The following is a 13,526-nucleotide window of genomic DNA, read 5'->3' as shown; positions in this document are numbered from 1 at the left end:
ACAGAAGGTGCCTAACTTAGTTAGGACTCCATGTGTTTCACTTATTTTATGTTGTCTTTGTGTATATGTTATAAGTCTTATACTGTACTCTCTAAAGATGTCGCTGCGACTGAGGAAAAATATTGAAAAAATTAATTATTAGTTTTAATCCTTTCCTAGTGCTATTCATTCCATTAGGCTTAAAACACAAGCCTCTCTCTCTCTCTCTCTCTGTGTATCTCCTTTATGAAATAGAACAATTTTACCTTCTTATCCACTGCTTTTGAACTTGCCCTGTTTCATGATTCTTGTTTAACAGGTATGCCCAGGCTACCATTAACTCTCGAGCACTCCCTCCAACACAAAAAGGAATATGTTGTCAAGTCATACTGACTTATTAACATCATTTACTTTTTTCTTCATGTACTCCTCATTCACTCATTGTCTGTCCCTCTTTCACCATACCCTTTATACTCAAGCTTCCCATGAAGTTTAATTCATGAGGATGAAATAACTTGATAACTGCTTGCTGAAGTGACTGCTTTTCTTGGCAATTCAAACCAGAATTTTATCCAAGTTTTGTTTCTGGTGGAATGTCTTTCCTTCAGCCATTCACAACCTCACATGCTCTGGCATTACAACAGTGCCATGTGGGAGAACTTGGGTGGCTATTACTCCTCTTTTCCATGGTCAGACTGCTGTTTTCATTCTGATACAGATACCCATTGTGATCTTGTTACAGAAATAATACATCTTGGAAAGGAAACTCTCATTTGGTTCAAATTCTCCAATCCTTAGATAAATCATTGTTCTCCAAAAAAGTGTGCTAGGACTGTCTAAGAAAAGTAAACATCCTTTTACAAGTGGCTTGACACCAAAACCAGCTTCTTTACAGCCTACCTAGTTTCCTGCAGCACTTGTGAAACCACCATTAAAAGGGCAAAGTCTAAATTCAAAAAAAGAAATGTAGAAAACTCACTGCTTGTGCCACCAACAGTCATGACTTCTGGTCCCTTGCCAAAGCTGTTGGATGCAACTTTTGTCCATCTGTACCTCTTCCTCCTCTATCCCACCTTAATAGCATTGTAACATCACCTAAAGACAAGGCTGATGTCTTAACTTCATTCTTCTCTTCCAACTCTTGCATAGATGACTATGTCAAATTACTTCCTTCCTTGCCTAGAACACTGCATCTCGTGTCTCCTATGACCTTCCACTAGAAAGACAGAAGAATCTTGAATAACTTAGGCACTGTAAAGGCAGCCTGTCCTGATTGAATTTGACCCATTGTGCTCAAGCAATGTGCTCCTGAACTAACAGCTGTTCTCTATAATCCATTCACTAAACTCTCTCAGCTGGCATCCACCCTTCAGCATGGAAGAAAGCTCATATACAACCAGTTCCCAGTAAAAAGGGAAAAATGTTTACCATCAAGCTATTGTCCTATTGTTCTTGCATCAATTTTGCCTAAAGTAATGGAGAAGGTTATCACCAATCAGCTTCTTCATCTTGAGAACTTCTATTTAATAGTGACTACCGGTATGGATTTTGCCACTCCAGATCAACAGGAGATCTCCTAGCCTACATCACTCACATTTGGACCCATTCCATGGAAAGGTTTGGAGAAACCTATGCTGTTACACTTTCTATCTCCAAGACTTTTGATAGGGTCTGACATCAAGGACTTCTAAACAAGTTACCATCATTTGTGGACTTCCTTCATCCTTATGTAAATGGATTGCTAGTTTTCTCTCAGATTGATCCCTATGTATAATGGTGGATGGTATTCTCTCTCTCTCTCTCCTCAGACTTTCCTGTCAATGCTGGTGTCCCACTGGGCTCTTGTCATTTCACCCACCCTCTTCCTGATTTATATAAATGACCCACTGTCATTGACTGCAAACGCTATTCCTAGTTTTGCCGATGATAGCACACTCCACTTGTCCTACTCATATGACAGGCCTTGCAGTGCTGAATCATCTTTTGCTTCAAGGTCATCTTTAAGTGCACTGAACACTATCTTTACAGTATCCATGACTGGGGTGAAAGTAACCTAGTCAACTTCAGTACTTCCAAAACGCAGTTTTGTTTGTTTTCCCATAAAAAAGACCTCTTTTTTATGGGAAAAAAACTGCATACACATGAAACCTGCTATTTCAGGTCATCTTTCATTCCTTCCACCCCATTTCTGTGGAACAGTGTCCCTCATGAAGCATTTCCAAAGGACTACAATCTTCAACAATTCAAGAAGAATATGAACAGATCACTGTATTTCTGTTCCTGCCTTCACACGGCATCTTTCGTGTGTGGGATATATATATATATATATATATATATATATATATAAAAATCTCTGCAGCACTTGCCAATCTACCAGTCATTTTTCTTCTACTTCCCATCTGTTGAAATTCTAGGATTATTCTTGGCTTGATTGGCTAATTTCTACTTGTATTTTTTGCACTCTTGCTGTCCTTACCAACAAGTCACCTGCCTGTTCCCTTTGTCCTCCTCGTTTAACTGATTACCTTTCATCCTGTGCTGTTTCCATAAATCCTTTTTTCAAATTGCCTGTTTAATCTCTTCATTCATCCATTTTACTTCTACCTTAACTGGTAATTAGTTTACGGAATTAACAACGCAAATGAAGTATATTAATTAAATTAACTTACATTATGAGAACTTCAGCCCAACAGCCAAGACTACCAAATTAGCCTGCAAGAGGGCACCATTAGGACTTTAGGAACAATATTAGTTTCTTGCTTTCTTCCTCATTTGCTTTGTGTTAGTGCCTGCGTGCACATACCATATCTTTATGTTCCTGAAGATGGCAATGTGACGTTGCCGAAATATAGAAGTGATTCATTAAAGTTACCTTTAATTAATATACTTCATTTGCATTGTTAATTCCGTAAACTAATTACCAGTTATGTCTAACCAACGTATAAGCTTTGCTACTAGAATTACTTCTACCTTATTTAGTCTCTTTACTTTTGGAACACACTCAGTTTTGCTGTTAAATATCTTTTGATTAGTGCCCAAGCAGCATCTGTTTCCTTTCCAGTTACCTTCTATTTCCATGATACACCTCCCAGTTATCTATTAAGTTTTTCATAATCACTAGCCTTGTAGTTCCACACGTATCTCCTCACAGAAGTTCTCAAATGATGACTGGCTACAATTTAGGCAATCATCTCATGGTTACTCAGATCAACGAAAGAAAGATTAGATACCTCATTCACAATCACATCCTCTGATGATAGGGTCAAATCTGTGACTCTCAACACTTATTTATCTTCCATTACATATTGCCTAAAACAGTCCCTCAAGATGCTTGCTACCACCTCTATGTTTCATTCAAGGCAAGATTCAAAAATTCAGTAACAAAGGTTATTGAGGAGAGTGAAAGATAACAGTATAGTGAGAAAGGTTGTTAGTATGTTGCTGAGGCATTGACAATGATGAGTTGATATGGAGAGCCAAAATCATGAATAGTATGCTGGCAGAGCTGTGTGGGGAAGAGGGGTGGTGTGGTTTGGTTGATTGGTGTATGCTTTTATTGGTGTAAGATGGAGAGACTGAAGTGCTTGGCAATGGAAGCAGTAGTAATGTGAGAGAGATGAAAAGAGAACAGGGAAACAAGGGAGAGGGGGCTGGGTGGACAGGGAGACACAGCATATAGAGAGTGGATATTGGTAGTAGTGAATGTAAATTTATGTATGGGACGATCAGCATAGGAATGGAATAGATTGGAATAGGGATGTGAGAAGGATAGTTGTTGTTGAGACTGAACAGATGTATGTGGTAAGCAATAATAAAGGTGATTGTGCAAGAGCAGGTGGTGGTGTGATAGGGAAATCACAACCAATAAGTGGCTAAGATAGAACAGGTTATATATCTAAAAGTGAACTGCTGTGTTTATTTACAAATATCAAGGGTATCAACTAAGGGAAATGATGTTGTTTCACTGATGTGAATTTATTCACCCCAAAATTTTGGAATAAGTGAAACATGGTTGATTGAAGATGATATCCTAACGAGAATAGAAAGCTTGCTTATGTACTATAACAAAGTGATGATTGTATTGAATAAGAAAGATGTATATATACAGTAGTATACTTAGATATTGGATGCAAAGGCTTTGAGAGATTGCCAAACCACAAGTTGGTAACTAAACTGAAGCAGATGGGACTAGATAATAGATTAGTAACTTGGATAGGGTGACTGGCTATTTTAGCAAGTTGTGTATTAGCGAATTGCCCTGTCTGCAAAGAGGATAGTCACTACTAGTGTTCCACAGGGGTTTGGGGATCATTTGTATATTAATAATATTAGGATAGGCTTAGCTGGTGATATATAACCATTTGCAGATGATGCTAAACTGGGGAGAGTGATGAGGAATCAAAGTTGGTGTAGCCTTAGAGGAGGACTTGAAGGTTGTATGAGTGGGCAAAAGTATGGAACTGTCAATTCACTGTTGCAAAGTATAAGGTTCTGAAATTTAGTAGGATGTAGTGCAAAATATGCCCTTGGTGAAGAAATTTTGGAGGAAGTTGAGGAAATAAGAGACCTTGGAGTAGTGGTGGAGAAGGATCTGAAGTTCAGAGGTCACATCACACAAGTTATGAAGACACCACATCAGATTATGGCAATGATGCACAGGACCTTAACTTGTAGAAATAAAGAGGTTCTTGTTCCATTATATAATTTCTTAATCAGGCCCCGTATAGATTGTTGTGCACAGATTTGTTCCTCTGGAGAGAAGACACAAGAAATAAGAAAAGTATCATTGACTACATCATTGATGATAGTGATATCCTTATGCTCATTCAGGATACAAGAGTGTGCTGAGGATTTGAAATTGGAAGTGACTATTACTTAATACTAAGCAGGATAAAAATGGATATCACATTGAAAAAAACAGTATGTAAGAAAGTTTTAAAAAGAATTAAAGTTGAGCAGTTTTTACAAGTAAATTGTAGACTAAACTATGTGAACATTAACAAAAAAAAATTTGCAGCAGTTTGAAAACAAGAACCAAATCTTGGAGTCTCAGTGGCAAACTCTGAAGAAGGCATTGATTCAGCTAGGAGAGATATGTGGTGAAATTGTCTGCAAGGATAGAAAAATAAGAACATCATGGTGGACACAAGAAGTTAAAGAAGTAGTCCTGGAATAGAAGAAAGTATACCTAAAATTCATAGTAAATAAGTCAGCACATGCCCTAAAAGAATACAGAGAAAAATGGAAGAGAGCTAAGCTGTGTGTAAAAGTAGCTAAACAAAAGTCATAGGAAGACTTTGATAAGAATATAGAAATAAATATCAGGAAGGTGGCAAAATGTTCTGGAGGCTATTGAAGAAGCTTAGAAATTGAAGAAAGAGTACTTTAAAGGAATCAAAGATGATAAAGGTGACATGAAAACTGAAGATAAGGATATCCTAGATGTCTGGGATAATTACTTTGAAAGACTGTTAAATGAATCAAGCAGTGACAGAACTGTACTAGAAAATTTTCAAGAGGAATACATATCAATACTTAAGGTAGAAAATGGCATCAAAAACTTGAAATGTGGAATGGCAGCTGGAGTAGATGATATTCAGCCAGAAAAGCTTAAGTATGGAGTCATAAAAGTTTTGCAGTGGCTACACTGCATAATTCGAGGGCCTTTTCAGAAGGTCAAATTCCCAATGATTGGAGTAGAGCTCTCATAGTACCCATCTATAAAAAAGGGAATAAAACTGAATGTGAGAATTACAGAGGAATTTCTCTACTAAGTGTTCCAGGTAAGATTTATGCAAGCACACTTGAAAAGAGGTTGAGAAAGATTGTGGAAGAGAAACTTAGAGAAGAATAAGCTAGGTTTATAATAAACTAGGCCAAATAGAGGTTGTCAATATCAGATTTTCATTTTAAGACAAATAGTTGAGAAATTGTGGGAATTGTGACAAGGATCTCTGCTTAAGTTTTATAGATCTGGAAAGGGCATACAGTAAGGTACCCAGAGAAAAGCTTTTCAAACAATACAATTATATGGGATCAATGGAACATTATACAGAGCAATCCATAGTCTATATTTAAGTTGTCAGTCAGCAGTTTAGAATTGAAGGAAATACAGGAAGATAGTTTGATGTTAAATCAGGGGTAAGACAAGGATGCACATTATGTCCACTCTTATTCATCAACTATATGGATCACATTATGAAAGAAAGTGGCATCAAGCTTGATATTAGAATTAGAGATGTCAAACTTAGCTCTTTGCTTTATGCAGATGATGTTGTACTCCTAAACACATCTAGTGCAAGTCTCCAGGATTCACTAACAAAAGTGAATAACAGCTGTAACAAATTTGGGCCATTTGTATCATGTTTGGCCCATAACAATAATAAGACCAAGGGAAGGAGGTGTAGAAATTCTGGAGGTCATCCCAATTGGCTCATTTGTAGTGCCAGAGGATGCAAGGTTGGGAATGGAGGGGGGGGGCATTCTTTGTGAGAGAGAGAGAGGGAGAGGACACTTTTACAAGATTGATTTTGTTCATGTCGGCAGTAGGAGAAGTGAGCTCTACACAGTGTATTTGGAAGAAGAACAGTCAGAAAGAGATCCATAGTATTTGGAGAGTGAAGCAGGTATCAGAAATTCGAGTAGGTAGATGTGTATTTGTGTTAGGACATTTATGATGATTTCTACTTCTTGGTCAGTGGTGTTGGAATAGGGGGGAGCCAGTTAATATTGTGGACAATGCGGTTATCTGTGAAGATGACCTCACTACTCAGATAGCTGAATTGCAGATGGTTGAGTTTCATGGAAAGGAATGTGAAGTGGTCTGAATGGTTATCACTGTTTGGAGGCCAGTAAATGCAACAAATTAATGTTACAAAATGGGACATGGAAAGCTTGAACCAGAGAAGGTCAAAAGCAGATGATTTGAAATTTTAGGCATTCTCTGGCAGTCATACTGCCAGAGAATGGCAGTGAAATCTGAGAAGTCAGATTTCACTAAGGCAGTGCCACTCTTATGGCAAAAAAAATCATGGAGTGTGTAGTTTGAACATTGGATGTGGATAGTAGTAGTAGCTGTAATCTGGGTTTCAGTCAGGATTGAGATGTCTGGGCTGGAAGACTGCAAGTGGTGGTGAACATCATTTATATTTGTGTTGATGCCATGGATGTTAGTAAAGTGGATGTGAAAGTCAATTTTTAGTGAAGAGATTCTGGCTTGGTTTATATGTTGTATCTGTTTGTGATGTGATGGGATTGGTTTATGAGGGAGATTTATTTTTGTTGCCGTGTTACTGTCATTGTTTGTAAGAACCTTCATAAATTAATCATGATTAGCTGGAAGGATAATATAGTGGGGACTGGCAGTGAGAGAAGACAGACTCTCAGACATAGCATCCATACACAGAGAAACCAGTCTCTGTGCCATGACATGGCCTTGACAGTGTCCCCCACATACCACTACTCAGACTTCCTCTCCAGGTGCGGCCTGGCAGAGTATGTAACAGGCGGGATTATGTACGAGTTGACAGAAGCCTCCTGACTCATTATGGACATATTTGGGCCTCTGCATTAACTGGAAGCTGGCCTGCTGCACCACATGTTTTAACATGTATCCCCTAAATGGAGGAAGTTATGGGTCTGTAAGTATGTTTGTCGTGGCCTTGAAGGATATCACTCACACTGCATGGAGAAGAGAGGAGGGCACAGAAACCAGAATCTCTGTTCTGGAGACCACACATGGCATTTGTCACTTCAGCCCTCTAATAAACCAGGAAGTGGCATTTCCTCCAACTAGGTAGGCATTCTTTTGCAGTCAATTTTGCAGGGATGCACAATCAATATATATAGGAAGAGGCTGTATATTGATTGTGCATCCCTGCCCATTAATCACCCAGATTTGCTAAGTGCTGCTGTATTCTTATTTGAAAATTTCTTTCTTCCACTTGTTTTTGCCTTTCCATTTCTACTTCAATGTTGATGTTTCTAATGACATTGCTGTACCATTGTGTTGGTTTACTATGAACCGACTTCTCTCTTTATACAGGTCTTTTAACTTTTTTCTTTTGAGGAACGCTTCTTCCTTTCTCCATTCAATTATATTCTGTTTTACTGCTTGTTTGAATTTTGGTCATATATCCCAGTTCCAGGTAACATTATTCCTGTTTGAACAGAGGGTCTGGAGTTGTTTTGAAAAGATCAGTAGGAAATTTGGCAGAAGTCTCGGGTTCTAGCATTGATCTCTAGTGGTTCCATACAGTAGAATTTAAGTGGGACTGGATTATAATCTGATATGTTGATTTCAAAATGTTTTATCTGAATTACTCTGTTTATAAGGGAAGAAGAGATATAAATTCAATTAATATGGTTGATTCATGTAAGTGTATATAAGCCTGGAGATTAGGGCTGTGAATCCTTCATATATTTGCTAGTTGAGCATTGCCAAGATATGTTTTTAACTGTGGTGCATATCCTACTTTTCCACTTCTGAGGTATCCTTCTATTTTGTCTAATATGGGGTTTTTCAATACAATTTCAATCTCCAGCTGCTATGATCTAATGAGCACTGTATAAATATGGCTGCAACTCCTGGAAGAATTTTTGTCAACTTGTTCCATCAGATGTAGCATAAACATTTATAAATCTTCCGTGTGTAGTGGCTTAAGTGCTGTGAGGACATCATGTTGGAGACTTAATGGATTGTATACAGCACTCAGAAAGGATTAAAAACAGAATTTAATTCTTCCTATATTTCATCTCAGTCAATGAGAAATCTTCAGGGATTACAAAAAAACTAATATAATATAAAAACAAATAACAAACAATACTAAGCCCAACCACGTTGGTGACACTAAAGTCCTATCTAGGTGGAGCACCCTCTAAGGGTGGTTGTAGGTGGCCTGGAATGTAAAGTGGGACCTCTGGTGATAAGTGTTTCCCAAAGCTTAATGCAACCATATTTATTACGATTTGGTTGATTCCTGAGAGCTGCTGATTTTAAGACTAGGCTTTCTCTTTTGAATTTGCTGTGGTGGAGCATAGTGGTTTTTTCCCATGAGATCCTGTGGGTTGTATCCAAGACATGGTCAGCCAGGCCTGACTGACCATAGTCGTGGTTGCAGATGTATGACTTGTGTTCCTCCAGGCGGATAGTAGCTGATCTCCCTGTCTGTCCAAAGTACACCAGTTTACAGGAACAGAGTACTTTATAGACTCCAGGCACTGAGAGCGGAGGGAGCTGATCTTTTGTAGATCGGATAAGGGTAGCAAGTTTACAGTGGGGCTTAAATGCTGTGTGTAGGTTGTACTTTTTTAAAATCTTGGCTATTTTTTCAGATGTGCCACGGATGTAGGGTATGGTGATGGCATTTCTAAACTCTTTTTGAAGAGAAGACCGGGGAATGGGGGAGAGGACCTGATTATTTTTTTAATGCTGTGATCGCTGTAGCCATTGGAGAGGAAAGTGTTGTGTATGTGGTCAAGCTCAGTTGTAAGGGCGGTTCCACTGGAACAAAGATTGTGGGCTCCATGCTCCACCACAGCAAATTCAAAAGAGAAAGACTATTCTTAGAATCAGCAGCAGCAGCTCTCAGGAATCAACCAAATCTCAACAAATATGGTTGCATTAAGCTTCCTAAGATTTGGGAAACGCTTATCACCAGAGGTCCCACTTTACATTCCATGCCACCTACAACCGCCCTTAGAGGGCGCTCCACTTTGATAGGACTTTAGTGTCACCCACGTGGTTGGGCTTAGTATTGTTTGTTATTTGTTTTTATGTTACATTAGTTTTTTTTGTAATCCCTGAAGATGTCTCATTGACTGAGACGAAATATAGGAAGAATTATATTCTGTTTTTAATCCTTTCTGAGTGCTGTATACAATCCATTAAGCCTCCAATGATTTATGAATCTTATTAACTCATCCATAGTATTTCCAGTCTGTTGTCAAAATTTGTCCTTCTGCATCCCTTTAGATATTACAGAGTGATTTGAGGAAGGGGGGGGGTGCAAGAATAAGAATCTCTACTCCGGCTCCACTAAAGCTACTAAGGCTCCAATAAGAAATGTGGGTATCTGTCAAAGTTTTTATATCTACAGAAGTATGTTTCTTGGAGAAACAAAAACCTGATATTATGGTGTAGTATAAGTTTCCATACAGTTGTTTAACTGATCTGTGGAATCCTCATGTATGTAATGAAGCAATGCAGAAGGGAGATATGATTATTGAAGTGTAACTGGTAAGTCTTTAACTTCTAGATTTTGAATGAACTTGATGAGGCCTTCAATCTATGAAAGAGCAATTGTGTAACCTGATTCTTGTAAACTATTTTCAAGTTTTTTACAGTTGCTTGCCATTATTTAAATTTCATGGGTACTATGCTTGATTTGGAAGCTATGGTAATCATACTGAGAAAACTTTGCATCAATGAACTTTATTTTTTCTTTATCCCTCTCTTTCTATCAGCATAAGATGGTTCCTCATAGTTGATAAACTCTTCTTAGCTTGAAGATATACAGTTTTTAATAATCGCATATACTTTATTAGGATGACTTTTTGTTTTAAGCTGCTTATTATTTCTGAATGATATAGAGAATCAAAACATTTTCAAAATCTATGAATACTAAATATGCAGGAAGATTATATTCATTTGCTTTTTCTATTACTGGATTAATAGTATGGATATAATCTATTCTAGAGAATCCTCTGAATCCTGCTTGTTCATATGACTGTGCATCATCCAAAAAACCATGTGATCGTTTTTAATATAATCAATATAAATATTTTGTACACTTGAGAGCAAACTGATTGACCTATCATCTCTTCTGTCCTTTGGGATTTTTTCTGTAGTTAATCATTGAACATATCCAATATGACTTTATGAAACTGTAAACCTCCTGATTTTATGTGTTCTACAAGTATGCCATCTTCTCCAGAACTTTTATTATTCTTTGCTGACTTGAGAATATGCAGGTTTTTCAGATTTAATGTTAAGGTCCCTATAAAACTTACTACATATTTTCACCTAGATATTCCTCCTCAAATCATTTTTCATGATATCATTAATGCACAAATTAATGCAGCAGTCCATGTACTGATCCCAGTGCAGTGGCATATGACTTCTGTCATCTCTGATTCACTTTGGTCACTTTTTTTCACAGATGCTAAATTGTTTCTGGTCCATTTTCTGCAAATATTTCTGTGGTTTGCTTTTCATCAGAATTGGCATTAGTAGTCCCCCCCCCTAAATTTTTTAACACACACACACACTTACATAACAGCTAGTCACTTTCCCTTTGCAGTTAAATCCCAAAATCACAGAACACTTTTTATCGTTGTTGACTCCCTGTGGTGATGCCCTTTGGGAACTCTCTTCATGTTTTGTATTATTTTCAAAAATATGCAATATGGAGGTTTTCAGATTTAATGTTAAGGTTTCTTCTTAAACATTGACCCATCTATGTTACTAATGCACTAGAGGGTGACCAACTTATTTTTCTTTCTAAAAACAGAAAGAAAAAAAAAGGTAACTAAAAATAAATAGAAAGAAATAAGCATAGAATAAAAAGTATTTTTATTAGCACAGAGTGCCCCAAGTGCCATAAAGGAAATGTGATTCAGTGTAAAGTTGTGGTTATATAAAGTCATTTTTAAATACAACATAGTACCATATTTTTTCAGAAATCTTTAATTTTTGAGTAGAACTATGGTTTGGAATGCCACTTTTGGATGTTCTGTTGTGTTTGTGTTATATTATCAAAAAATATTGATTGAATAATATCAGTAGTTTCTACTCTTACATCATATTTACTTCAGTTGATTTATATATTTAGGCTGATGAAGGTGTGACCAGCTGTAAGTCTGTTCTTGTTCACACTGGCGTCTATAATGAAGAATTTCAAGAAGAGGAGGATTGTGACCACTCACCTCGAGACTTTCTACCTGCAGAAGTGGGCCTTAAGGAGCCTACCCATAGAGTGGAAAATGTCCTAAGTGCTGTAAATCTTATATTTGAAAGAGAGGGCTTTGTTTGATAACAGTATGTTTCTAGATGGGCTTTATGTAAATTAATTTGGTAATAATATATGAATGGTAAATAAGATTTATTTTTAAAAATCTAAATTACAAAAATTCTTTATCAGACATGCACATTTTTTAAAATTTTATTATGATTTAAAGTATGCTCCTGAAATTTTTTTAAAAAATATTTTTGGATAACTCTTAAATTATGCTCACTTTTGTTGTATTAATTGATGCACTGATGAACTTCTGTGCTTTCAAAAGTTAAAAATTTTAGTGTACAGTCAGCTCTCATTGTGGCAAACTCACTACAAGCCAACCCCAACTTACAAACATAATTTGTTCCTTGAAATGTGTTTGTAAGTTGATTTTTTTTTTTCCCCATAAGATATATTGTAAAACTTATTAGTGTATCAGTGAACTTTGAGCATCATAAAATGTTCATAAGCCCAGAGTTCTGTGTTTATTAAATGAATTGGTGTCACAATTTATTAGCTTGTGTGGTGTTTATAAGTATGAATTGTTTGTATCTTGAAAGTTCGTAAGTAGTGGCTTGCCTGTATAGCAAACTCATAGGGACCACAGGAATAGTTTGTTATAGTTGATAGTTTGCTGTATTGAATTTCTTTTAACATAGCATTGTACGTGTAGGGGTTTGGTCAGGACTTTGGTCAGTAGTTTGTTATAGCAGTGTTTGCTGTAGTGAGAGGTGACTGTATAAACCAATTAGGTTAGGTTAATTTGAAGAACTCTATTCAGTAAATTCAGATTCAAGGAAAAAACACCTTCATTCTTGGGTATTAGAATTCATGATTGTAGCATACTGAAGTATGCTACAATCATGAATTTACTATTTACTATTAAACAAAATATATTTATTGAAGAAGATAAATTACTTTTTCCTCTTCTCGCTCTCTGTTAATAATTATTTGTATGAAGTATTGTCCAAAAGTTCTGTTTATCATTTGCTAATGAGAGAAAAATTTATTTTTAGTTTCTTGTCAGATGCAAATAACATCTGCATCAAGTTCAAGAACGGGCATGAGGTTTGTTCAAGCTGTATGGTGTTAAAGCATTTTCTAATTTAAATGTATTGAAATTCAGAGTAGTTTTTGCTTTCATTTATACAAGAATATTTGCAATTTGAAAATGTCTGCAATTTTAGGGAAAGAGATTGTTTGCCTATTCTTCGTCATGTAGTATTGAACTGTTCAGTATGACTATTCAAGCAATATAACCCATAAAAGCAGGACAGTAGGATTGAAAATAATAATTCAAAGTGGAATGACCTGAACTGGTGATTGTTAAAGCTGTATTGCAAAATGATAATTTCTATACAAGAAGGGAGGAGTCAGGAACTGCTAATTGATATGTAAAAATAGAAAAATATTATCTTGTAAGAAACAGAAACTAATTATTACTTCTGGACCTCAATGCAGCCAAAAAAAAAAAAAAAAAAGACATAAATGCCAGAAGGATTAACAATATGCTTTTTATGTGAATCCCATCCACAAAACATGGTAAATGTA

General features: G+C 36.6%; 1 protein-coding gene across 1 annotated transcript in view; it reads left to right on the top strand.

Annotated features, from left to right (window-relative positions):
- Positions 1-12,150, top strand: part of LOC150108459 (haloacid dehalogenase-like hydrolase domain-containing 5) — a 156,080-nt gene extending 143,930 nt beyond the window's left edge. Inside the window, exons 10-11 of the mRNA XM_090390471.1 lie at positions 4,756-4,786; positions 11,811-12,150. Of these exons, the coding sequence (XP_090246597.1) occupies positions 4,756-4,786; positions 11,811-12,011 (232 nt within the window). The 3' untranslated portion in view covers positions 12,012-12,150. The remainder of the gene's footprint in view (positions 1-4,755; positions 4,787-11,810) is intronic.
- The last annotated feature ends 1,376 nt before the right edge of the window (positions 12,151-13,526 follow it).

The sequence above is a fragment of the Typopeltis vanoorti genome, chromosome 3, assembly GCF_054136105.1.
Source record: "Typopeltis vanoorti isolate ZY-2024b chromosome 3, IOZ_Tvanoo_1.0, whole genome shotgun sequence".
Taxonomy (NCBI): domain Eukaryota; kingdom Metazoa; phylum Arthropoda; class Arachnida; order Uropygi; family Thelyphonidae; genus Typopeltis; species Typopeltis vanoorti.
Note: the sequence above shows the minus strand (reverse complement) of the source record. Positions and strands in the feature narration are given on the sequence as shown.